This window comes from Lissotriton vulgaris, chromosome 5 (genome assembly GCF_964263255.1).
Source record: "Lissotriton vulgaris chromosome 5, aLisVul1.2, whole genome shotgun sequence".
Classification (NCBI taxonomy): domain Eukaryota; kingdom Metazoa; phylum Chordata; class Amphibia; order Caudata; family Salamandridae; genus Lissotriton; species Lissotriton vulgaris.
The window spans coordinates 1,695,131,982-1,695,156,895 of record NC_141693.1 but is presented as its reverse complement, the minus strand read 5'-3'; the positions used below and the strand labels follow the sequence as shown (position 1 = coordinate 1,695,156,895).

General features: G+C 44.1%; 1 protein-coding gene across 1 annotated transcript in view; it reads right to left on the bottom strand.

Annotated features, from left to right (window-relative positions):
- Nucleotides 1-14,090: 14,090 nt before the first annotated feature.
- WNT3 (Wnt family member 3) overlaps nucleotides 14,091-24,914 on the bottom strand; it is a 156,983-nt gene continuing 146,159 nt past the window's right edge. The window contains exons 4-5 of the mRNA XM_086923837.1: nucleotides 23,643-24,127; nucleotides 14,091-15,833 (exon numbers count right to left, since the gene is read on the bottom strand). Coding sequence (XP_086779963.1) covers nucleotides 23,648-24,127 — 480 coding nt within the window. The 3' untranslated portion in view covers nucleotides 14,091-15,833; nucleotides 23,643-23,647. The remainder of the gene's footprint in view (nucleotides 15,834-23,642; nucleotides 24,128-24,914) is intronic.

Sequence of the window (24,914 nt, the reverse complement as noted above, 5' to 3'; positions counted from 1 at the left end):
AAGCAAAAGGGGGTGGTGATGGACAGAGTTTCTTTATTTATAACATCAGTGACGCACCTCGGGCCAAACCACCCCTGCCAAGTATGCAGGGGTCACCACACTGCAGTTTTAGTTTGGAGGCAACCAAATACCTAACATTCCTTCAAAACTTACGAATGACTTTGCAATAGTGCAAACAACACACTAAATATAGTCACAAGCTCTCCAACAGATTCCATCCTGAATTTCTCCACAGTATGGGGGTTGCAGATTTGTGCACTACATGCCGCTAGACCACAACAAGAAACAATAACTGCCAGATCTAGTTTGATATGTAATCAAGCAGCCACATTGCTCTGCAGCATAGCCTAAACACATTGCCAAAGCCAAAAGCTCCGGCAAAACACTTATCAGGTCCCAAAGGCGAGGCCTATTGGCTATGCCAATGCTTGTTGTCCTGAGTTGACCTGATAACTTTGTTGCGCTAGCGCTTAGCAGTGATTAGGACTGCTACAAGCGCTTCCATTGTTTTATTCTGTTTATTGTTTTTAAAAACTTGTATTGCATTACCTGCATTCAGCATTTAGCGCGCTTACTCCCCGGTCCACCACAGCAACCAGTGCTGTTTGTTGTGGAGGGAGGCAAGCGGTACCACTTCCTGGTTGCTCCATTCTTGGCGGCCATTTTTAGGAGGGTTGACGCGCTAGTCTCCCACTTCGCCTAATCTTTATAGCCCCTTATTCTTTCGCGCAGTGGTGACGCGCAGCGGTAGCGCCGTAGACGCGCCGAAGAGGTGCCAAAGAGAAGCCAGTCCGCGTCCAGACGCTTCCTGCCTGCACGCGGCCAAGACCCTTCACCATGGTAGGGCTCACACTCTCATACAACTCCTCAACACTCCGCGCCCTACGCCCTCCTACGATTTTGACTTGTAGTCACTCGTTTCTTCCATCTTATACCGAGTATCATTGTAAAAACTGTAACTGGAGCCCACGTCCCCTACGCATCTGTCACTCGCCCTCTGTTCAGGATTGGAGAATGTTTCTCCTCAACTGTCGGTCCTTACCCAAACATCACACCGAACTGTATATATTGATTGAAGAGCTCAATCCCGATGCTCTTTTTTTAACAGAAACGTGGCTGCAGGCAGATAACGACCCGGCTATTGTATGGGTCACCCCACAAAGGATACACGCTAAAAAGACTGGATCGCCAGTCTGGGAGAGGGGGTGGACTGGCCATCATATATCGAGACAGCTATAAATGCCGCATCACCCCTACCACCTCTCCAACCTGCGAGAGTTTTCACTTCTCGCTAGAATTCTCCCCCACCATCACGTTTTCTGGCATTCTAGCCTACCGTCCACCTGGCACCCTCAATAATTTTATCACTAATATTACAGACCTCACTGCAAGTGTTGTGTTGTCCTCGCCCAACTTTACTCTGTTGGGGGATCTTAATTTACACCTAGATGATCCCCACGACACCCCAGCTAATAACCTTCGCTCCAATCTACAAGCCTTGGACCTATACCAAAAGGGCTTCCATGTAACCCACAAAAAGGGTCACCTTCTTGATCACATCTACAGTAATGCAGACGATCTTACGGTGGAGACCCCTATACCATTACCATGGACCGACCACTTTCTTATACCTCTCACTTGGCGCGCCAATCCCCCTTCCTCCTCCCACCACCTCGCTAGGCATCGAGCAAGGAAGTGGCCCTCACTTCCCATCCCTGCGTGGGAAGCCGCCCTTACCAGTGACTCACCCAGGAAGGTAACGAATTCCAATATGGCCACCAACAATTTTGACAATTGGATCTCCAGCACCCTTGACCGGGTCCTTCCCAAGCACTCTTGTAACCCCGTAAAAAGAACTAAAGCCGCCCCTTGGTATACACCGCCCTTAGAATCATGAAATTAGCTTGCCGTAAACGTGAGAGAGCCTGGAGGCAGGATCACTCTCAACTCAGAAAGGCTGAGTACAGAGCTGCTATAAAGCTCTATAAACAGGAGATAAAGGCTGCACAAGCTTCTTTTTATGGAGGGAAAATCAACGCGGCCGCGAATGCCCCAAGGGAAATCTTTAAAATTGTTAAATCCCTCATTTCACCCCCTGCGGACCGCCCCTCTGCAGAAGGTGCCCAAAATCGCTGCAATGACTTGGCCGTCTTCTTTTCCCAGAAAATCCAGGCTATATATTCCTCATTCAGGGATACCAACAACGATACGGAACCACTCGTGCCGAAAACCTCTGACCCCTGTGTTTCTTGTACACTTGATACAATTCCTCTCTTGGACACTCTTGGCTTGGACAAACTAACCCCCAAGATCACATCCGGCTCCCCCAACGACCCAGCACCCCCTCAGACCCTGATTAAGGTCATGGACGTTATTCGCCCAGTCATATTGGACGTTCTCAATACATCCATCACCTCCAAATCCGTACCACCTCCTTGGAAGTGTGCGATGGTGAGGGCTCTATTGAAGAAGCCCAATCTTGACAAGAACAACTTGGCAAATTACCGTCCCATCTCCTTACTCCCCTGGCTAAGCAAATTACTGGAGAGGCACGTAAATAACACCTTGGTGGACTACTTGGAGTCCAACAGCCTGCTGCGTGCCTCCCAGACAGGGTTTCGCCCTCTGCACGGGACCGAAACCGCCCTTCTAGCGGTAACGGAAGAGGCCAGAGCCGTGTTGGACCGGGGTGGAAAAGTCGCCATTATCTTACTAGATCTCAGCGCCGCGTTCGACACGGTCAACCATGTCACGCTATTACAACGACTGGCGAACATGGGCGTGTCGGGCGCGGCCCTGGAATGGCTGACGTCCTTCCTGGCCGACCGTTTCTTCCAGGTCTTTGAGGGTGAGACGGTGTCCCCCAAACACCCACTCAGGTGTGGGGTCCCCCAGGGCTCCTCCCTGAGCCCACCCTTTTTAATGCCTACATGGAACCCTTAGATAGGATAGTCCACCCTTTCAGTGTGCGTATTGTCACCTACGCGGACGATACCCAACTGGTGGTCTCCTTAGACCACTCGGAGGGATCGTCCCACACCTTAGGCCCCTGTCTAGAGGCTGTCGCCAGATGGATGCAATCTTCTTGCCTAAAACTCAATGGGGAGAAGACAGACATCATCCTACTGGGCAACCCTTCTCCCTCGGCCCTTGCATCCATCTGGCCACCATGTCTGGGCCCGCCTCCCGTCCCTAAGCCCCAAATAAAGAGCCTCGGGATCTGGCTCGACACAGCTTTGGACTTCTCGGTCCAGGCTACTAAGACCGCCGCCACATGCTTCGGGCTCATGAGGATGTTGCGGAAGGTGCTCCCGCTGCTCCCACTCCAGGCAAGAAGGGTCTTGGTCCAGGCCTTATACTCTCTCGCCTGGACTACGGGAATGCCCTTTATATGGGAGCCCCGATTTTCGTCACCCAGAAGCTCCAAGTCACCCAAAACAGTGCGGCCCGCCTACTCTATAACCTTCCTCGCTGGCAGTCAGCGAGAAATGCCCTAAAGGCGCTTCATTGGCTCCCTGTAGTGGCAAGAGTACAATTCAAGGCCATGTGTATCTTACACAAGGCCTTCTATCGTACAGGTCCTGCAATCCTACATCCCCTGGCTACTCCCTATGTTCCGTCCCGCTCCCTCCGTTCCTGCACCCTCCAGCTGGCCACTTCCATCAGAGTCAGGAAAGCCCGCTGGGGAGGACGCTCTTTCTCCCACACTGCGACTAAACTCTGGAACTCCCTCCCTCTATCTCTTCGAGGTAACAGTAACCACATGTCCTTCAGGAAAGCCCTGAAAACGCACCTGTATGTCAGAATCTGATGAACTGCCGTGAGCTCGCACGAAGCAATCAGTCACAAGCGCTGCGAGGCCTCCGGGTAGTTTAGCGCTATACAAGTGCAATTTTCATTCATTCATTCATTCATTCATTGTTAACTATGTATTACCCTACTCTAACTCATTTGTAATGTTGTAACAGACCGTTACTCCTTGCCTCTAATTAATGAGATGATCATGACGTTATCGAACATTTTTACTCGACTGTATTTCAATTCTGGTTACAATAAAAATACTTTTTCATGCGTATTCTAGGAAGTGCACCACTTTCATCATTCCTGAAAGGGCATGTTAGTTCTGCAGGATGCAGTGAGCGATGAACAGAATATGTGAGGCTTTTGTTTCCGAGCTTAAACAAGTTTCGTGCAGAACTAAGCAGAGTGGGCTGACTTTGCAAAAACAACGCGTACATTTCTAAAGCTAGTGTTGAATATTTGGGGCACGTTATTCGGGAAGATGGTGTACAGCCCAAACCGTCACTTAACACAGCCATCTCCAGATCACCAGCACCGAGTAATACGGAAACAGCCTTCCTTGGTGTGTGTGACTTCCATGACAGGACAAGCAGTTCTCAGTCAGCAGATAGAGATGGCACTAACGCTCGCATCACGCAGGTTCAGAGGGGCAGAAGCAAAGTACTCTGTTATTGAACAAGAGTTGATGGCTTATGTATGGGCTGTTAGAAAATGTAAGAAGTTCTAAGACGTTTATTATCTGCACCGACCAAACGTCCTTGGTTACGATTCTTGAAGGTGGTGGTTCAGGCATAGTTTCGCCAAGAATTGCAAAATTGGCTTACAAGCTATGCATTCAGGCATCAGTCACTGGTCTAGGTCTGCTTCTGCCAACTTTGCAATGTGCCAATCTGCAGCCTCTGACTCCCTCGCTTCTCCGGGATATGTGGATTGCACCTGGGAATGAAAGAGGGATGCTTCTCCTCAGCTTTGTCTCCCTCGCTTCTGCCAAATAAAATAATTCAACCTCCTGTCACGGCTCTTGCTTTCCATATATGACAATTACTATCATGGACCAGTTCAAATTACAACACGTATCAGGAACACTAAATGTGTCTGCCGATTATATCTCTCGCACCCCATGTGATTGAAAACCAAAAAGATAAGGACAGAAGGCAGGATGATGAAGATCTAACTTTAGCAGGTTGTCTGGTGATAGTGACACGGTTGGGTCAGTAACTAGGAGAGAGTGGTTGGAGGCCTTGAGTGCTGATGTTGTATTTAGCAGAGTAATGCAACACATCATCAAAGGGATAACCACTTTAGAGAGTGCTGCATATGAGTACCCAACCGTTCGCGAAAGAGAAGGATGCATTCAATGGTGAGGCTGTGATTGTCCTGAGTGGTGATGTACTTGTTCCTGCATGTTCCCTGAAAGGATGATTAGTTATCCTATCACAAGACGGCCACATGGATATGACTGGTACCAAAAAGAACTCATGCATGGAATACTGGTGGTGATCCATGGATCATGATGGGGATGTTTGTCGGCAGTGTCATATGCAGCGTTAGTGTCAACAATAACACAGGAGCATATTACCAACAACTAGCGATAATTATCGCTATGTTGGTTTAGCGGCAATATTTTTATCGCCGAGCTGCGGCGATTTTTATCGCTTAGGAACCTTGCTATTATCAAGGTTTATTTCCTAAGCGATAAAAATCGGCCGAAATGCATGAATATCGCTGAAAAGTCAGCGATATTCATGCATTACCGAGCTAATGCTCTTAGCCATGTTATCCACCTACCATTGGATAACATGGCTAAGAACTGCTATGGGGCAGGTGTTAGCTTTTGGAGATATTAGCGCTCAGCACGAATATCTCCAAAAGTTGGTAATAGGAGATAGCGATGTTAGCGACTGTTTCCAGTCGCTAACATCTTGGCACACCCACTTTGCATATCATTAGTGATAAATATCACTGACATGCAAAGCGGGGCCCAAGATGGTCGCTATCTCCTACTAGCTGTCGCTAACTGGTGTTAGCAACAGCTAGGTAATAGGGAGATACTTTTATCTCCGCTTTCTTGGCTTTTAAAGCCAAAAAAGCGGAGATAAACCCCCTAAATAATATGCCCCACAGTACGCAAGTCTCCTTAGGGCGTCTTTTGAACTGCCAGAGAACCCTTGGAGAAAGGTTGAGATTGGCTTTATCAGTCCATTGAATGCCTTGTCACTTGACATGCATTATGCCATAGTCTTTGAGTTGCTTTAGTAAATGGATTGAAATCAAATGTGTCCCTCAGCCAAACACTGTAAAAGTAATCAATTTTCTCAAACATGTTTTTTGTAGTGAAGGGTTCCCTAGTCCGTGATAATGGGGTACAGTTCACCTTTCATGAGATGCTGAATTTCTTCAAGAGGAATGGTTTAGAGCACCTAGGTTCCTCATTATATTACTCCCAGAGCAATGGGCAGGTTGAAATGGCCAACCGGCTAATCAAGAAGACCATTCAAATGGCCCTCACATCAATGTAGAAGTTTCACTCAGGAACAAGCTATGGTCTCACTGTATGACTCATCATGGCGCTACAAGGAAGACTCCTTTCAAATTGTTCCATGGCAGACTGGCGCTTACTAACGTCTAACCCTTTCGGTCATTGGTGTTGAAGAGGAGGACAAGTAGTGTTGAGAGGGATGCCACTGAGTGATTGGCGCAGAAGTATTAAAGAGAAGCAACTTAAGATACGTATCGCAACTCCAGAAATGCTGTTAAGACCATGTCTAATCAAACAGGTGACAGGGTCAAAATGAAGCCTACTGGGAAGAGTTCCGGTGGAAGTAGGTTTAGGGAGCCAAAACTATTCTTTAAAAACAAATAAGCACTGCCATCCTCTCAGAAAATGGCCAGTGCTGGAATGGCTGATGTTTGGCTTCTTCTGAGTGTACATATGCTAATAACACTAATCTTCTCCAGCTTGGAACTGCTTCATCTGACCAAACAAGCTCTTCCCATACTCCCATGGATGCGTTACCAGAAGCCAGCAGTAGTGTTCCATTAAGGAGTGTCCCGAAGATTGGTTGTTCCCCAAGCATGAAGGCACATAAGACCGGGGTACACCCTTACATTAGGGTTTCACTAAGAGAAATGCTGCGTTAACATTCCGGTTCAAAGGCTTTAAGATGATTTGAACTTCCTTTTATTAGAAGGACAGGGATGTAGTATGCTGTAACTTTGAATTGCCCCAGTTCTTGTTTGTATATGTGTGTATATGCTTCCCCCACGCGCTGTTGGAATGTTATTAGCATTCTTTATCCGTTCAAGTAACAGTTGTTGGCGCTCCTTTTCAGTGAATAAACATGTTCTTATTACCTTTCATTGGCCTTCTCATCAAGAGCTGTCTTCCGGACCACTACCCAACGCTTATCGGCATTCACCTCTAAAGTATGACCCTTTCTAATCCCAATTACCACCCCTGAAACCTACCCTTACCGACATCCTTAACACAATAACCGGTGAGGTGTGGGAGGAGCTGGACAGTGGCCATGACCTCAGCACCTTCAGAGCTCAGTGTGTGGTGCCTCATACTTGGAGCCAGAGTCCCACTTACAGGTTGTTTCAAACCCCAGGAGGCAGTGAAAAGAGCATTAAAGAGATGGACAGGCAGCTACCACTGTGTTAAATCAAGAGGCCCGTAGGAAAAAGGTGATGAAGAGGAGGTTAGTGCAGTGACTGGAGGTGACCAGAGACAAGAAGACACGCAAGTTCGACATAGTGGAGAAGACAACTGTGGCAGTGGACTTGATGGATATGCCCTGGTTAAATGGACATACACCAAACCTTCTTACTCCCTGGGCACCGGTGACAGGCTTACAATTTTATTTATTTATTTATTTAAAAGGTTTTATATAGCGCTGGCTGGACCCAAGAGTATCAGAGCGCTTTACAGGCTTAGGTAATACAGGCTTTGGTAAAAACAGAATCACAGTATGTCTTTAGTACATCCGGGTCAAGAGACAATTAGAAGATCAGAGACATTGTACTTTAAATGGAGACAAATTAGCAAGGAAGAACTAAGTTGAACAGCAGAACAAAGATAGAGGGACAAGGAAGAAATCAAGGTTGGGTTAGTGGAAGCAAAGGGGGAGGGCGAGAGAGTGAGGGCTACTGGGGAGGGAGAGGGAAAGGAGAGAGCAGGGGTAGGAAGATGAGGATTATCCTAAAAAAGTAGAGCGGGGTGGCCCAAATGAATGAATAGGATGGGATGGGGAGGGGGTGACACACATAGAGGTGAAGGTAAAGATGTCAGGAAAGTGTAGTAAATAGTAGCCAGAGACAATATATTAAGGACGCCAGTATTTGTTGAGTAGTAGCAGCTTGAGGTCGTTTTTGAAGCTGGAGTAGGAGGAGTTGCAACCTAGTTCTTTAGGAAGTGCATTCCAGATGGAGGGTGCGTTACCAGAGAACGATCGAGATTGTGTTGTTCTTTTTTGTTGGAGAGGTAAGATGGGGTATTTTGATGGAGGGCTTTGTGTGTGATGCAAGCAGTCTTGTAGGTGGATCTGCCTTCAACAGGAAGCCAATTGAGGTCTTTGAGGACGGGGGAGATGTGTTCAAAATGCTTGCAGTCAGTAATAAGCCTGGCAGAGAGGTTAAGAACGGATTTGATAGGGACAAGGTGAGCTTTAGGGGTACCGGCGAGAGTGGCATTGCCATAGTTGATTCTAGACAGGACCAATGATTGCACCACTGATTTTAAGTCTTCAGCAGGGATAAAGGGGTTAATTTTTTTTAGATGTGGTGTAGTGCGAAGAAAGCACCTTTGGCCAAATTTTTTATGTGGGGAGTAAGCCTTAGGCTCTGGTCGACGCTGATGCCCAGAGATTTGACAGAATTAGAGATGGAGATAGAACAGTTAAGGGTTTTGATGTCGGAAATCCAGAGTTGAATAGGGAGAGAGTTGTTTTTGGGAGAGAATAGGATGATTTCTGCTTTATTAGGGTTTAGTTTCAGTTGGTTGCAATGGAACCACCATTGAATCTTAGGCAGGGCATAGTTCAGATGAAGGACATCCGCATGAGATTTGATTCTATAGTCAAGTTGGGTGTCATCAGCATAGAGGTGATAACTGATTTTTGCTTGTTTGAGAATTAGGGTGAGGGATTCCAAGAAGAGGTTGAATCGAGTGAGAGAGAGAATAGAGCCCTGGGGGATGCCCAAGGTGACTGGCAGGGGTTTGGAAAGGCAATCACTGACTTTGATTGGTTGGATTCTATGTTGGAAGAAGGAGGTGAACCATTTGAGAACAGCACCGTCAAAGCCAAAGCGGTCTTTGAGAACATTAAGTAAGGCGGCATGGTTAACAGTATCAAAAGCAGGAGAGAGGTCGAGAAGGGAGGATTCACCTTTGTCTAGAGAGCGGTGGATGTCATCAATGATGTTGAGCATGGCTGTTTCAGTGCTACAACCCTTTTGAAAACCTGATTGTAAAGGGTCCAAAAAGGTCGAATGCGTCTATGTGATTGTCCAATTGGAGTAGGGCGCATTTTTCCAGGGCCTTAGATAAGAAAGGAAGGTTAGAAATCGGGCGTACATTAATTAAGTCATTAGGGTCGCTTGTAGCTTTTATGATGATGGGGGTGATTTGTCCTAGTTGGAGGGATGCAGGGACAACACCAGAGGCAAAGGAGTAGTTGATGATAGTGGTCCAGTGTGGGGCGATGATGTGTTACAGGTCTTGTACACGATAGGCCAGGAGGGGATCTTTGGTATGGGAGGATGGTTTGAGCTTGGAGATGATGTTGAGGACATCCCTTTCACAATCATTGTGGTCCTATGTGACCAAGACCTTCACGATCCATTTCTAAGCAGGGCCCTGACCTGAAGCAAGACCTGCAAATGGGAGGACATCCCTGACCTGCGTTCAGCCACTCAGACAGTCCGGACTAGGAGGAAAGAAAGGCAACTGATATGCAAGGAACTGGAGAACATGGTAGTGTCGACATTGGTGTGGTTTCCTGTCTGGCTGAAAGTGGTGAGGGATGGGAGGCCTTATGTTTTTGTCAAGTTGAGGCAGAAAAAATCCTTGGAATCTCTGAAGACACCCTCTGGATGGCGTACTGGTGGTGGCTGACAGTCCTGGACCGCAAAGCAGTGGTAAGATCCAGGGATTGGGAACTTTCAAGGTCGTTAGGGCCACTTGGGGGTCGTGGTTTGTAGTTGTTCCTGGATACTGGATAGTTTCTTCTTTTATCATAGTGTGCTATTTTTTTGCTACTACGTTTCCCCTATTTCGCTCATCCACATTCCACTGTCTTTCTGTCTTGTTTCCCCGCTCCTGTGATTTCCTTTTCGATATCCTCCATCTATTGGGCAAAATATCCTTTGTATCATGGGGCACAACATTGTTTGATTTTTGAGTGGTGCTTTACCTCGGTTTCATTTAGCCTTTTTTTGTCTCTGCTTTTAATTTTGGTGAAGTTGGTTATTGATGATTTTCTGTTTACTGTACAATTTAATAAAACATAAACACGATAACAGGGTGTACACAAGGAACAGTCAGGTATGGAACAAAACAAAAATGGAAAAATAACTATAGAAGTAGACCTTGTTATTTCCTCGTCTCCTGTACTCTGTCAAGTGCACGCTGAAGTGCTCACCCCAAAGCCCACTCAAACACAACTTTATTCAGTCAGTCGGCTGTCATCCATCGAGTGACGTCTTCTATGGGCATGCAGTGGGTTTCCGGTTTTGCGCAATGGCAGCTGCTTGTGGGTAGTCTGAGGTCCACCTTTCTCCCCCACAGTGGCCACCACAAAATTGATTATAAAGCCTGCCTTCTCCTTTGGTTTAGGTCAATGATGTATTTTATTCAAACTGTCTATCTAATTTTCTGACAAAATATGTATTTTGTTAAGAAAAGATTAAACATACGATCATCTCCATGTCTGCATATCTGCTTTATTGTTGTTTATTGACATAAGAGTGAAGTATTTGTACCAGAAATACGGGAGCAGCTCGATGTAGTTTAGAATTTAATATTAGTAATTTATGTAAGGCTAGATGTACACAGAGCTGGTCTCAGTTTGCAACCAATATTTGGGCGACCAGTGTGGTGTTTTGTAAACTGACCTATGTACTAATTGCTCAGTACGCAAATTACTGATTCCCAATGGGTCTTAATTTGACCTACCTAATGAATGTTAATGAGATGTCACAAATTGCGCACCACTAAGAATAGCTGCCATCACTGGGATCGTGGCCTGCGGAGGTCAGCAGACCGCTATGTCTGTGATTGCTTTTAAATAAAGCAATTTTTATGTAGGTCGTTTTCCTTAACCCCTTGCGTGCTGGTGACTGCTCCCATCCGTCATGCATCACGGTGGGCGTGTGCTGATGACAGCCGGGAGCCGTCATGACCACGCCCGCGATCGGAATCTGCCTCACAGTCGCAGAATTCTGGCCGCGGTCAAGGGGTTAAAGGAAAATGGGATGCCTTTAAATAAAATAAAAATGTTATTAAAAAAATGTTAGGAGTATTTTGAAGGGTCGCCCTAAACACGCCCCTTCCAAATACAGATTCGGACTTTGGTCCCAAACCCAAAATACGATTCAGTAAAGTGTTACAGAATTGCAATTTGTGGTTTGTACATACAAAAAAGGCCATTTTACCATCGCAAACAACCTAATTCTCTGAATCGAGCCATTTACTACAGAAAAAGGCTTTGTATATCTGGTCCATAGGTTCCTGGCTTTTACTGAAAGCCACCAACCCTGAATGCAAAATTGGGTGGTGTTTGTACATGGATGTTGCAAAGGGCTCTTGTGACCATTTTGTCCTGGGTTACCAGCAGCTACTGAGGAGGACTGTCTGGGAGGGTGTTACAAAAGTATGAATGGTGCATTGATGAGGCACTGGCCAGTGTGGAAAGGGGATAGTGGATGATTCTGCATACATTCGGCATTTTGATGACGTGGCATCGTGGAAGACAAAAGTCAGGTACTAGGGCGGATTAACAGTCCACTTCTTATGGCAATAGGGTTAGGGGTAAGGATGTCAGATGGAAACAGTAGTCGGGGTCTGATATACGCTGTGAAAAAAAAGGTTTATGAAATCTGAAAAGACCAGTTTGTTGCTTCTTCCACTTAGGCAGTGGAGTGGCGTCAGGCAACAACCACTGGTAAAGGCCCACTTCAGTCAACTTTTCAAAGTCCTAATCTACAGCCTCTGACTTCCTCGCTTTTCCAGCATATGTGGATTGCACATGGGAATGAAAGAGGCAGAGGCTGTGGAAGGGGGGAAATATGAAGCTTACCCCCTTTGCCCTCACGTTTTAAAGCATCACTGAAGCCAGGGAAGGAGGAAAGGGGGGTGATTCTCCCCTGCTTTGCCTCTCCTGATTCTGCCAAATAAAGTTAATCATTCAACCTTCTGTCACAGCTCTTGCTTTCCATATTTGAAAGTCCCTACCATGTAACAAAGTTTCAAAATCTTCATATCGGCGGGGATGAAGGAGGGGGGTGGGGCGGGGTGGATTTGAACCATAGCCTGATTTTTGATTTATTAGAATGATCTAATAGCCTCATTTTCCGCCATAGCTGGACAGAACGACCATTGAAATCCCAATGCTGACCCTCAAACCCTTTTAATGGCTGGGATAGCCTGCCACGGCAGGCTGTAAGGGTATATCATAGGTCATTTGGGAGCTGACCTAATCATCACATCAACCCTCAACTGGGGTAGAAATGGAAATAAATGCTTTGAAAATGCGCATTAAAACTTGTAGACTAGACCTTGCCGATTTCTTAAAAATCAACGAATTCACAGACTCCCTCACTAGCATATTTCATCATCCACTGGCTTATGTATATAATTTATCACGGTCCAATAACTTGCAACTTTATAAAGTGTTTCTAACATACATATTTGCTGGTATTGCTGGAGTGCTTTTAACATGTACATTAGGCATTAGATGGTCACAATATTATTTTAGCTATCTGTTTCAAAAGTTAACACAAAGACTATAATGCACAGTTAACCATTTAAGAATTCAAAATATGGTACATTAAAATCTGAAGAAGTCTAGATCCATGATTTATTTCTCTGGTAAGTGCCTTCATCCAATTAGAATCTCCTTCCTGCAACTGTAGTCAGAATTTTATTGGGAAAAGATCTGATATCATCTACTGAGTGTGAGGCCCAGATTCTCAAAGGTTTAGCATCAGGTTAGCGTTGCTTTTGTAGCACTAAACCTTTTTTGGGATTCACCAATCAACGCAAATTGGTATACGCATTGGTTTGTATGGAAAAGTAATGCAAAGCGAGGGCAAAATGCTGCTTTGCATTACTGTGCATCCAGTGGGGGATACATGGGGGTACCCACAGGCCCGGACTGGCCGTAGCTGGCACCGGGCAATCCCCCGGGGCGCCGCAAGGGTGGGGGCCGGTTTTGGGCCCCTGGGGGCCGATTTTGTTACAGGGCTGTTTTTGCAGCATAATCGGACAAAACCGGCCGAAGTGGCGATGATGTGCATGGTACACTATACGAGACAGGTCCCAACCCCCCGAGGGGGGGGGGGGGGCGCTGAGCACTTTGCCAGGGCCGGTTTTGGTTCCCAGTCCGGCCCTGGGTACCCATGCTACCACCCATGCTTTTTGATGCTAAACCCCATTCTCAACCATAAGTAGAAAGGGTGTAGCGCCAAAAATGTATGTTGCTGAATACATGCATTAAACGGAGAAATGTTTTCATTTCTCGGTACTTTACCGACTATGCATGTGTGTTGCGCTGTGCAGCACACATACAAAAAAAGTAAAATCATTTTCACTTGTCTAAGCATCATATTATGTGCAGGAAGGATACCCTTCCTGTACAAAACCCATGCTAGACTCACTTGCACAGTATGTGTGCATGGCGCTCGGCAGTTGAAATCAGCACCCGCACTAACTGGAGAAGGGAGGAGAGAACCATTTCCATGTGAATATGGCATTCTCCTGCTTCCTTCCTGTCACACAACGCAGATCAGCATCTTTTGGTTCTGTGCTCCTTTGCCTGTCAGCCTTCAGAATCTGGACCTGAGTGTTTTCTAGTTTCTCCTCCAATGCAAATGTATACATTCCTAAAAGGAATATATGCTTGCTGGGAATTTTAAAGCACATTGTTACCAATGCAGAATGAAAATGTTAAACATACGATACATGTTTTAAGACCGAAAGATACTTTCTCTTTAATAACTTAGCAGAAAACAAAAAATGTAAGACCATTTTTCTTTCAAATACATACATATATATAATATATATATTTATATAATATATCATCTCAGTTTACTTTCCGAAGGTATATACATTGTATAATAAATAATATTTATAAAAACGAGCCATTTATGAATATAAAATAATAAGGAAGGATGAACAGCCTCTACAAGTTCTGTACAAAGCTTTGGATGCAGAGTGTCTGTGAAGGGGAAGCCCTCAGTGCTAACTTATCAGCCTACTGGTAAGAGAACTGCAGGATGAAAGACCAGCGCCATGTTGATTCATGTACCAAAGAAGTGGAGAATGCCAACAAAGTCTACTTGGCCAAAGAACTGGAAGGCATCTGGCGCGCAACAAAAAACCAGTATTAAAGAATTAATGTACTTGTTGCTTCCATGCCTATACAGATTAGGCCCCTTGTCATTCCATTGCTCGCAATGCATAGGTGAGCTTTTGCCAAACAAAATCGCTTGCAGGATCACCTAATCTGGTACCAGTCTTAAATCTCTGTCTCTTCCATCAGCCGTGAGACTTTAATGTAAGCAAACAGGACCCTAATCTATATTTTCGGTGGGATATATTTATCGAACAAGCCCCCGGATAGATTTGTGTCAGATATAAAATGTAACAATTTGAATGTGTTCTTAAGCGCTTTCGTTGTTGTTTCGGTGGGATAAAGTTCATGTTCACAGAAGACCAATCCATATATTAAGAAGCTGATGCAGCTGGCACTTAGTCTAGTGATAACTTTGTGGTTCTAGATCTACACTTGGGGACCTCTGATGCATGTGTCCCGGCGTTCGCTGAGTAATCCGGTGATCCAGATGCACACTTTGATGCCCAGTCTCTATTATAGATGGTCTTAATACTCAACACTGGGTCAGGAGGTTGCGAGCAGAAGTGGCGATGATGTGCATGGTACACTATACGAGAAAGGTCCCAACATTTTTGTCGACGTTTCAAAGGGTTTCTTTTCAGGTATAAAGCCATGGTCATTATTAACAATTAATGTAGCCAAACCTTGAGATCTTCACCAAATCTTCCCCTCAACAAGGATATAAAATAATGGCAATAATTTTCACCATTTGAAATGAAGGCATGAGAATATCATGGGTTTATCAAAGCATTGGTTTTGACCTGCTCCCCATGATGACCAAGTTATATGGATAACTAAATGCCTTTTGTCCTCTGGGCCTCTATCACTGCTCAACTCATGGTTTCTTGCTCAAACTGTTGCTCTAAACTCTTGCACCAAAAATGACCACGTTATGAGCCATAAAGGGGTTTATGCGGTGAGTGCACAGATGCTATTAGCCAATGTTCGTCAAGGGGAGCGGATTACTGGAGACTACTAAAGATTTCTGAACAGAAGAGACCTCCCATTATAAGAACCAATGAATTCCATGTTCAGCCATCCCGCTCACTTTTTCCAAGATAGTTTTTGTTTTATAACATCTTTAAATATGTGTGTAGAATGTTGGTAAAACTCTTTGATGCCATCCCAAAACATCCCGGTCAACAGGACTACCTTCCTTTTCCAAAATGCAATTCCCAACAAGCAATCTGACCAACGGGTGGTGAAGTGTGTGTGATTTGAGTGCTGAAAGGACACCACGTTGGAAGAAGCTCCCACTGAACAGGTAAGGTCCAGCTGACGTTCTACGTTAGACTTCAAATATTTATCCTGCTAATTCTGCTGCCAAGATCTCTCAAGCCCATGAAGCAGGTTTTACAAACCCAGCGGGGTTGTCATAAATGTTCCCGGGCAATCAGGTTACTTTCTCCCAATGGACTCCTAGAAGAAACCAAAATCAGCAGTGAATAAAAAGCAGTCCTGAAGGTAAGTACTCATCAAATAACATCACCAAGAACAATGGTTCATCTGGACAATTTTCAGGGTAATATTGCACCACAAAGGGTGTGTGTGTGTGTGTGTGTGTATATATATATATATATATATATATATATATATATATATATATATGTGTGTGTATATACATATATATATGTGGGTTGGTGGGAGGAACAGGTCCTCAGGCGGCAACATGCTCCAGTTTTTTCCAGTCATGTTTTGCTTTGGCTTCGTTATATTGATGACGTTTTTTTGTTATGGCAAGGTGATAGGAACAGTGCACAAATGTTTATTGACTCCATTAATAACAACAATGAAAACTTGAAATTCACGAGTTCCATTAGTGATTGTGAGGCGGAGTTTTTAGATGTAAAAATCCTTATTCGCAATGGCCAGTTAACAACCAAGCTACATCGGAAAAGCACTGCTGGCAACAGCATTCTTCACGCCAGCAGTGCACATCCGCGTCATGTAGTTGACAACATCCCTCTGGGTGAACTCTTGAGAATCAAGAGAATTTGCAGTACAGACTCTGATTTGGAATCTTGCACTAATGAAGCCCTGGCCAGGTTTCGTGCTAGAGGTTACCGCGAATCGGTGTTAAAAACAGCAGTAGATAAAACCAGGAGCAGATCCCGTGCCTCTCTTTTAGAGACCAAAAACACTGCTGACACATCAACTACATCTGATGATAACACTACTAATCCTAGGTTTATAACGTCCTACAGTAGACAGGCCAGACAAATAAGATCAATTTTGTCCAAAAGATGGCCTGTCCTTACTACGGATCCTGTACTAAAACCCCAACTTGCGGAAGCTCCCATTGTTACCTTCAGAAAAGGTCCCTCACTCAGATCTCATATTTGCCATGACTTTCCTGAACTTAGAAAAAAGCAGGAATGGATGAAAATAAGGTCAGGTTTTATACGTTGTACCTCTTGCAGGGCCTGCAAATTTGGCAAAAGTACTCGGCAGTACCACACGCCGTTCAGTCCTGACCCAATTCAGATCAGGGGTCAATACAATTGTAAAACTGAATTTGCCATTTATGTTTTAACTTGCACATGTGCATTAAGGTATGTCGGCAGTACACGACAGCCTGTCCACGTTAGGATCCTCCAGCATTTACGAGCCATCGTCAACAATGACCCAGCCTATCCGGTGGCCAGGCACTTTAAAGCGGTACACAACAACAACCTGGAGTGCCTATCCTATTTTGTTATCTCTGCAATTGACAAGCCTAGAAGAGGCGGAGATAGGGTCAGGATGCTCAGAAGAATGGAATCCCATTTTATTCTTGAGCTGGACAGCAGATCCCCCAATGGCCTTAACAACACGGAGGACCTACATGTGTTTCTATAATTTAGTTCTGTACAGGCCGCCCCTTTCTGTATTACTTTGGGTATGTGAGTCCTGATAGGCTGCCGCCTTCCCCCATGTGATTAATACGATATCTCCTTGTTGGGTTTTTGCACGTAAAATTTATTATTCTTATATATGTTTCACGGTGATTCACAATTTATGTTCCTGTATTCTTGGGTAACACCTATTCTTTGAGGACATAGACAATAGGCATTCTCTGTGTTTCCTGATAAGTATGCTTTTTTAACAATCGGATCTGTGACAATGATATTCCTGTGGTATCTAAATCAAATAGTCCTTGCCTTATAAACATGCTGCTACAGTCGTATGTTTACATATTGCGTTGATTTGCACAGTGATAAGTATAGATGCAACATTACAATGTTTACAATATGGCTTATTTTGCACAAATTATTAGTATTACTAATAATTTTTTATTGCATCTATCGTGACATTAATTTTTAATGATGCACTTGGCACTTTTCTACGCATTTTTGCACTATGAATATGTTGTGTATGCGAGGGCTATGATTACTAATATTTGGTATTACAAGTACAGGCATTTTATGCTTTTTATGTCTTTTGTACTATTTTTCTATATATCACGGGTTTTCAATATTGTCACTATAATATGTGGATTTTAACCAGAAAATTAACTCTATTTCCGACTGTTTTAAAAATTGAAATGTTTGGAAAACAGACTACTCTATGCACTACCAGTAGTTTGTCCTCTCTTTCTACTATCACGAGGTGTATGACAAAAAAATGAAAAAAATGCACTTTTCACTGTTAAGCATTCAGTATTTAAACGCAAGCATTTCCAACTCTGATTGTCTGTGAGCAAGGGCGGATGCCCGAAACGCGTCAGATTGCTTGGTTCAGCTTTTAATAAAATCTGTGCTTAAAGTAAGTTACTGGATCTGCGTGATTTCCTGGGTCGCTGCGGTCGGAGCCTGGGAGGTTACACTTGCTTGATATATATATATAACACTCCAACCAGTTACTCATGCAACGCCTTTGCACGAGGTCCAGTACGCAGACACAGATGAATGAATCCAAAGCCAGTCTTCTTGAGTTATCTTTCTTTTATTCCATCAAAAAGTGCAGAGGTGCAACAAAACGCCAAACAGACGCGTTTCGGGCGTGAACGCCCTTGCTCACTGTCAGCGGGTTTAGTGGCTGAGTACACATATAAATGCTGCAACAAACAATTACCACAGGGCGCCAAAACGCCAAATTCAATTAATGACATAGAAAGCGGACTTCAGTCAATGGTGAGTGAATTCAAACCTTATTTTCATGGCGGCCATGTTTGAAAGGTACATATGTTGTATTTGGTGTTGCAATTACTGCAGCAAAGGTATTACATAGTACAAATACAAATTAATCAAAGGCACATTCACAAAGATCGACTGCCTCAAATCATGGAAATTATGATTTAAAGTGCAGGTGCATTGTTACAATGATGTGCAAAATATCGCAAAAAAAAAAACGTTCACTGTTAATAAATTGTGCAAATACGCAAATGAAACAATTTCATCACTGTGCAAATACGCTGTAAACATTGATTATCTTTGACATAAATTTCCAAAAGGCGTCCATCTTGCCCTTAGATTAAAGTCATTATTAAAAATTATTTAATAACAAGTTTGGCAGCACCATGATTTTTTGAAATTAACAAAAAAAGTCCACGTGGTGAAAATAGAATTATGGCGTGTTGTTGTTAACACATATCAATTAATGAATTAAAAAAAAATTTTTTGTAACATGTTGCATTTGATAAAATGTACTTGTAATTGAATGCTGTTTCAATATCTCAGACCACTGCGTAAATAAATTATACTAAAGTGAAGGAGTGCTAAATGTCCCGACCGGCAGGTATAAGACACATTGGGGTTGAGGGAAAAAATATAAACCATATAATGTTAAAATATGCAAATGCATAACAATCTTATTCAATTGTATATCTTGAAATGCCTCTATGTGTTGCATGGTGGTATATTCAATCATACGATTATAGAAAACATTGGTCCCTCCCACAGACCAACATCATCCCAGTTATATCGTGGGCAAAAAGCGTGGAAACCCAGATTATTGAGGCAAGGGAACAGGATATTTTATCCATATAATAGAAACATACATCTAGCTGTTCTGATGGTGACATATTTACAGATGGCATGTATTAATGTACGAGATGTTGGACTAAAGAAAAGTACTCAGATCTTCCTCCATGTTCAGACTCCCCGGGATCTTTGTGTTGAGGCGAACAATGTAAAGGGACTCCAACTGTCTCAACTGTCTCTCGTAGTCTCCACCTTTCTTGGAGGTTCTGACTGCATCTATCACAAAGTAACTCAGATGGGATAGGTTTCTACTGTGATACTGGTCAAAATGCCGAGCTACTGGATAGCTTTTATCGCAGTTGACTATGGCTCGTAATTGCTGAAGGATGCGTTGGTGCATATATATATGTGAATAAATAAAAGAAGTTTCCTTTTTTATCAATTATTGCAAAATAAAACATTATGGATAGTAGGGAGAGAAAAGCCTGTAGTCCAATTTTCCGATTACGGGACAGGGCTCGGGGGGTCCAATACTAAATACTAAAACAATAGGGCAGCCTCAAGCAATTGAGAGAGAAGGGTTGAGAAAAGAAACTGAATGGAGGGAAAAAAAATTCTATCTTTGAAATGGGATCCTTCAAGGACATTGACTGCTCTTATGTCCAGTTCAAAACAGTCAACGCTGGCCATGCAGTCCTCTGCCATGATCAGGGCTAAGAAGTGATTGGGGAGCATTTGAGGGAAAAGTAAAAGGCTAAAAAACACTCCCTATAGATTGTAATGTGTTGGGTGGAAAAAAGGTTAAGACACTTATTGGTAAGACTTTAGAATCTTAGGGCTCCTTGCAGGCCCTGAATGACCTAACTGTGTATTTATCAAACAAGTACACAATCGTGACTCAACTTTTCCACCTCAGCTATCAAAGGGTCCTCAGGCAGGAGTTTCAGAGGGGTTAGAGTGCATGAATGTAAGGTGTTGGGAACGCGGTAAGCCCCACCTGCGTACTAATTGCATCCCAGACTGCTAGGGTAGTGTGTGTAGGATTGGTTAGACAGACCCTGTGGGGGTCTATCAGGGTTTGGTATCCATGACAAGTCTCAGAGAGGCTCAGCAGTGACCACTCTTTCAATGTGTGTCCAGATTGCTTTATGGACCAAGCATTCTTACATTTGCTGCTCTCTTATAGAACTGTAAATAGGGAAAAGACAGTTTCCCTCACAACCTCAACAGTGTGAGCATATTTTGTACTTATCCAGAAAGAACCTGATATAAGGTAGCACATTCATCTTAATAGTGTGTGCCCAGTCACTCCAGTAGGCTTCTTACCCGTGGCCCTCGGAAATGTGATCCCTGGTACAAGAAAACCTGTGATTTTATTTTGGAAACTAACAAAACCCCCCCACACAACTCCCTCCTCCTATCCACACCAAAAAGTCAAAAATGACAATGCCTACCTGGATTGTTCCCTTAATGTGTCACATAATAATGAGGAACATGGTAAAAATAACATTAAAAGGGGGCTAGCCAAACAGGAGTCCCCTGGGACGTGCAACCGAGCTTACTCCATCGTGCTGGAATATTGGGTCTTGAATAGGAGACTCCACTTGGCCCTGCCTTGTGTCTTCTGCTACATGAGAAGAAATATAGGGGCATATTATTAAGACAGGCGATAAAATTATCGCCGCTTTATCGGCAGAAAACTGCCGATAAAGCGGCGATAATGGGCTTGATAATATGCTCTATGGAATTCCAATCGAAGCCTATGTTAGATGTTATCACATATAACATGGGCTTCGTTTGGAATTCCACAGAGCATATTATCAAGCCCATTATCGCAGCTTTATCTGCAGTTTTCTGCAGATAAAGCGCGATTATTTTATCGCCTGTCTTGATAATATGCCCCATCAAGACTACATCCTCATCCTCAAATGTAATCCCTTAGTCTTTGCTAATTCCGTCCTAAATAATCACAGTCCGTCCTAGATAGCCACTGAGCTAGCAATGCCTTCGCCCATAGTTCGATCTCATTTCATCAGGTATTACCAAGTATAGAAAGTTGCAAAGAGTTGGGCTTCTCCAAATCAGATTCTAGCCTTCATCTTGGCAGCTCATCTGCACTGAGATCTAGTCTTTGACCATCAATGCATTGTATTGTCTTCAGAGTAAATCTCAGATCACGTGTGTCCCCACCTGAGTCCCACTCCTGCTCCTGACTCCGGAGCTGCTTCCTCCCTGTCTGCGGTGGTGTACCTTGTTCTGCCAATTCAAAGGGGATGCTAAATGAAAACATCCATCGGTGCCTGGTCTTGTCTTTTTGCCACTTCTCCGTGATTGGGCGGAAGTACTTTCTGGGCTGAAGGGTGGTGGGTGTGATGTCCTGGAAGAGAGAGCATTCAGACTTCTAAGAGGCGCTTGAGCCTTTGAGTCTGGCAGCTCGCAGTAGCTCCCCCTTCACTTTGAAGCGAGGATGTCTTTGTGCCAAGTGTCTGTTGTTCGCTCCTGGCCAACCCTGTGGACCCTTTCCAGAAGGACTTCTCAGTGGTGGCGTAACATTAGCCCCTGCAGTGCGGGGGGAACAGATCCAGAGAGCCCCTGCAGCACAGTACATTGACTGGGTCTTGAACCAGTTAGTGTTAACTTGATACACTCTATTTTTTGGTGGTGGGGCAAAGTGACAGGGGGCCTGCTTGTACTTTGCAGGGGGGAGCATCAAGTTTCGTTACGCCACTGCTTCTCAATGCTTCTACCCCAGCATTAAAAAGAACAGCCCCCCAATAAAGTCTGCAATCCATTCCATCCACTCCCTCCTCCAGGCCTGTAACCCGATGCTATCCCTCCCTAGAGCCATTATCTAGGTCTTCACAGTGCACCACTATAGCCTCTCCCTGTGCATATAGGGCGCCAAGATTTCCCTCGAGTGATTCTGGCTTCCTCCAGGCATTTGATTTTACCCCCAATCTCCATCACCCTCTTGTTTACCAAGTTTGGTCTGATCTTAGAGTGTCGATCTTTTAACCAAGGTCAGAGTTTAGCTCCTGAAGGACATAGGGCACATCACTTTATTTCCTCATAGACTCAATTCTAAATAAGTAGTAGGGTGAAAAGCATCACCTTCGTAAGCACAGCCACAGCGGCTGGTGTTGATGTATCAGGCTTCTCAGCTGGGTCAAAGACCTTGTTTGAGATTTTGTTTGTACGAAGAGTGACAATGACGACAAAGCTTCAACCTAGGGCTGGGCTGCCCGTAGAAGGCACCAGGCGTCGTCCCAGTGGTCTTGGAAGGGTGGAGACCAGTTTTGGACCGTGGGGGCCATTTTTGTTACTGGGGGACAGTTTTGCAGCAGCACTGCAATATCTGCCCCCAGTAACACAAGCAACAGTGTTTCCACCAGCAACGCCCCCTCCCCTACTCCCGTGCCGCTCTGAGTAAATGGCCAGGGCTGGCTTGCATTCCCAGTCCAGCCGTGCTTCAACCCAATGTCTCTGGGCACCCCTTCTGGCACCCTAAAGGCAACTGAGTGTCACTCTCAGACAAGGACTCATCAAAATTGGGCAAAAGAGGTCCCAAGGCCCACCCCTTTCCTGCCGTTCCTCAAAGGTGTGTTTCTTCTGAGGCTAAGGCAATGGGTACCATCTTAGGATGCTGTGATACTGAAGTTCTGAGTCTTATGTATCTTTCTTTGAGGCGACAGCTCAGGCGGGCAGCTCTTCCCGATTCTTAGTTGCTCCAGAAAGCTCCATTTGAACCTCTGTTCTCCATCCTCACTGCTGGGACTCGAGACACAGACAGCTCTGATTAAAGGCCCATTAGGTGTGTGCTATGAGGGAGCTTGCTCACATTGCTGCCTAATCCCATCCCATACAGACCATCCTTTTTTAAATGACTCAAATGCTTCTGTAAGTCCACTTACCTCTTTCCACCCATTTCTGGTTTGGGACATAATTTGAGAGATTTCCCACCCTTATTTTCTACTATTGATGCTCTATTTTGGTATTTTTGCCTTATTATGTGGCCAGTCGAGAAAGAAGAATCGCACAGCTCTAGCTTTCCTTGAAAAGGTCACGTGATACCTTAACATGCAAACAAGCCAACTGATACATAGTTACCAACTGGCCGTGTTTACCTGAATGTATACTAGAAAAACGAAACTATAAGTAAGTCCCAGCATACAAACTGGTCTTGGCTAAAAGGTCGAACAGTATAAAGTTCCATCCGTTGCTGAAATCAATGAAGAAAATTTGAAGTTTCACTGAATTTTCTGCCTAGCATTTAATTATATGTAGAGTAAAACCTGATGGAAAGATTTAGGCATAAGGTTTAACATACCCAATCTACTTGCAGGTATGGACGTCATAGACCCGTATACACTCCTGGCAGCTCACGTAGCAGCACCAGTGGAAGATGCAGTGGCACTTCTCTTTGCGCTTCTCCGTTCTCGTGTTGTGTCCTCGCCCGCAGCAGAGCAGGTCGCAGCCATCGATTCCATGGGAGGTTACATTGCATGTCCTGTCCTTGGTCCCGAAGGACCCTGTTTCTGGGTTGGGCTCACAGAAGTTGGGAGAAACTTCATAGTAGACCAAGTCTCGCTCAGTTGGAGGTTTGTACAGGGCATACCTCGCCCGGAGAGTCTCCACCCATCCGCGAGATTCTCTGTGCTTCTCCACCGCCATCTCTGAAGCGCTGTCGTACTTGTCCTTGAGATAGTCGCCAATCGTCCGGAAGTCAGGTTGAGCCCACCAGCAGGTTTTCACCTCACAGCTCCCGGAGAGGCCGTGACATTTGCACTTTAAATGCAGGTGATCCAAGATTGTCTATTGGGAGACACAAAAACAGGCACATTGAAATCAGCCACATTAATTTAAAATGTGCATTTTATGGGGTAACAATTAATTACGCTGGTGAAATTCCTGAATTTCATGTTACGCAAAATTCCACATTTCTTGATGTTGGTGTTTTATCATTATATATGTGAGTCTTCTTTCCATGTTAAATTTGTTTTGAAGAAACTGATATTCTCACTTTGAATGTACTTTACAGTGATATTGTGAATATTACTCAGTAATTTAGCGAACAATTATATCAAATGAGTGTTAAAATTAACATGGAAATGTGACAAGTTATTAATATAATTAAGATGAAGAGAGAAAAAAGATATATGTTATGGAATAAATTCCAAAATGGAGGGAAGCAATGGGTCAACGTTTGCAGAATAGCATGAGCATTCTAGTTGTTTTTAATAGAAAGAATGGCTGGACTAGCATACAAAGTCACTTTAAATGGACTGTTTGTGCTTTTGGACTCTTGGGTCCAGTCGAAGGCAAAAGCGCCGAAACGTGTTGGCTGTCTATTTTTTTGCGCATTATGCACTTTGTGATGAAGGATGAATAAATATTTAGTGGTACTGGAGGATCGGAGTGCCGCTTGTCCTTTCCAACAAAGGAAGAGGGAGGAAATTGTGTGTGTATATATATATATATATATATATATATATATATATATATATATATATATATATATATATATATATATATATATATATATATATATATATATATATATGTTAATTCTGATTACTGAACAATTAGAAAAAATTCTAGT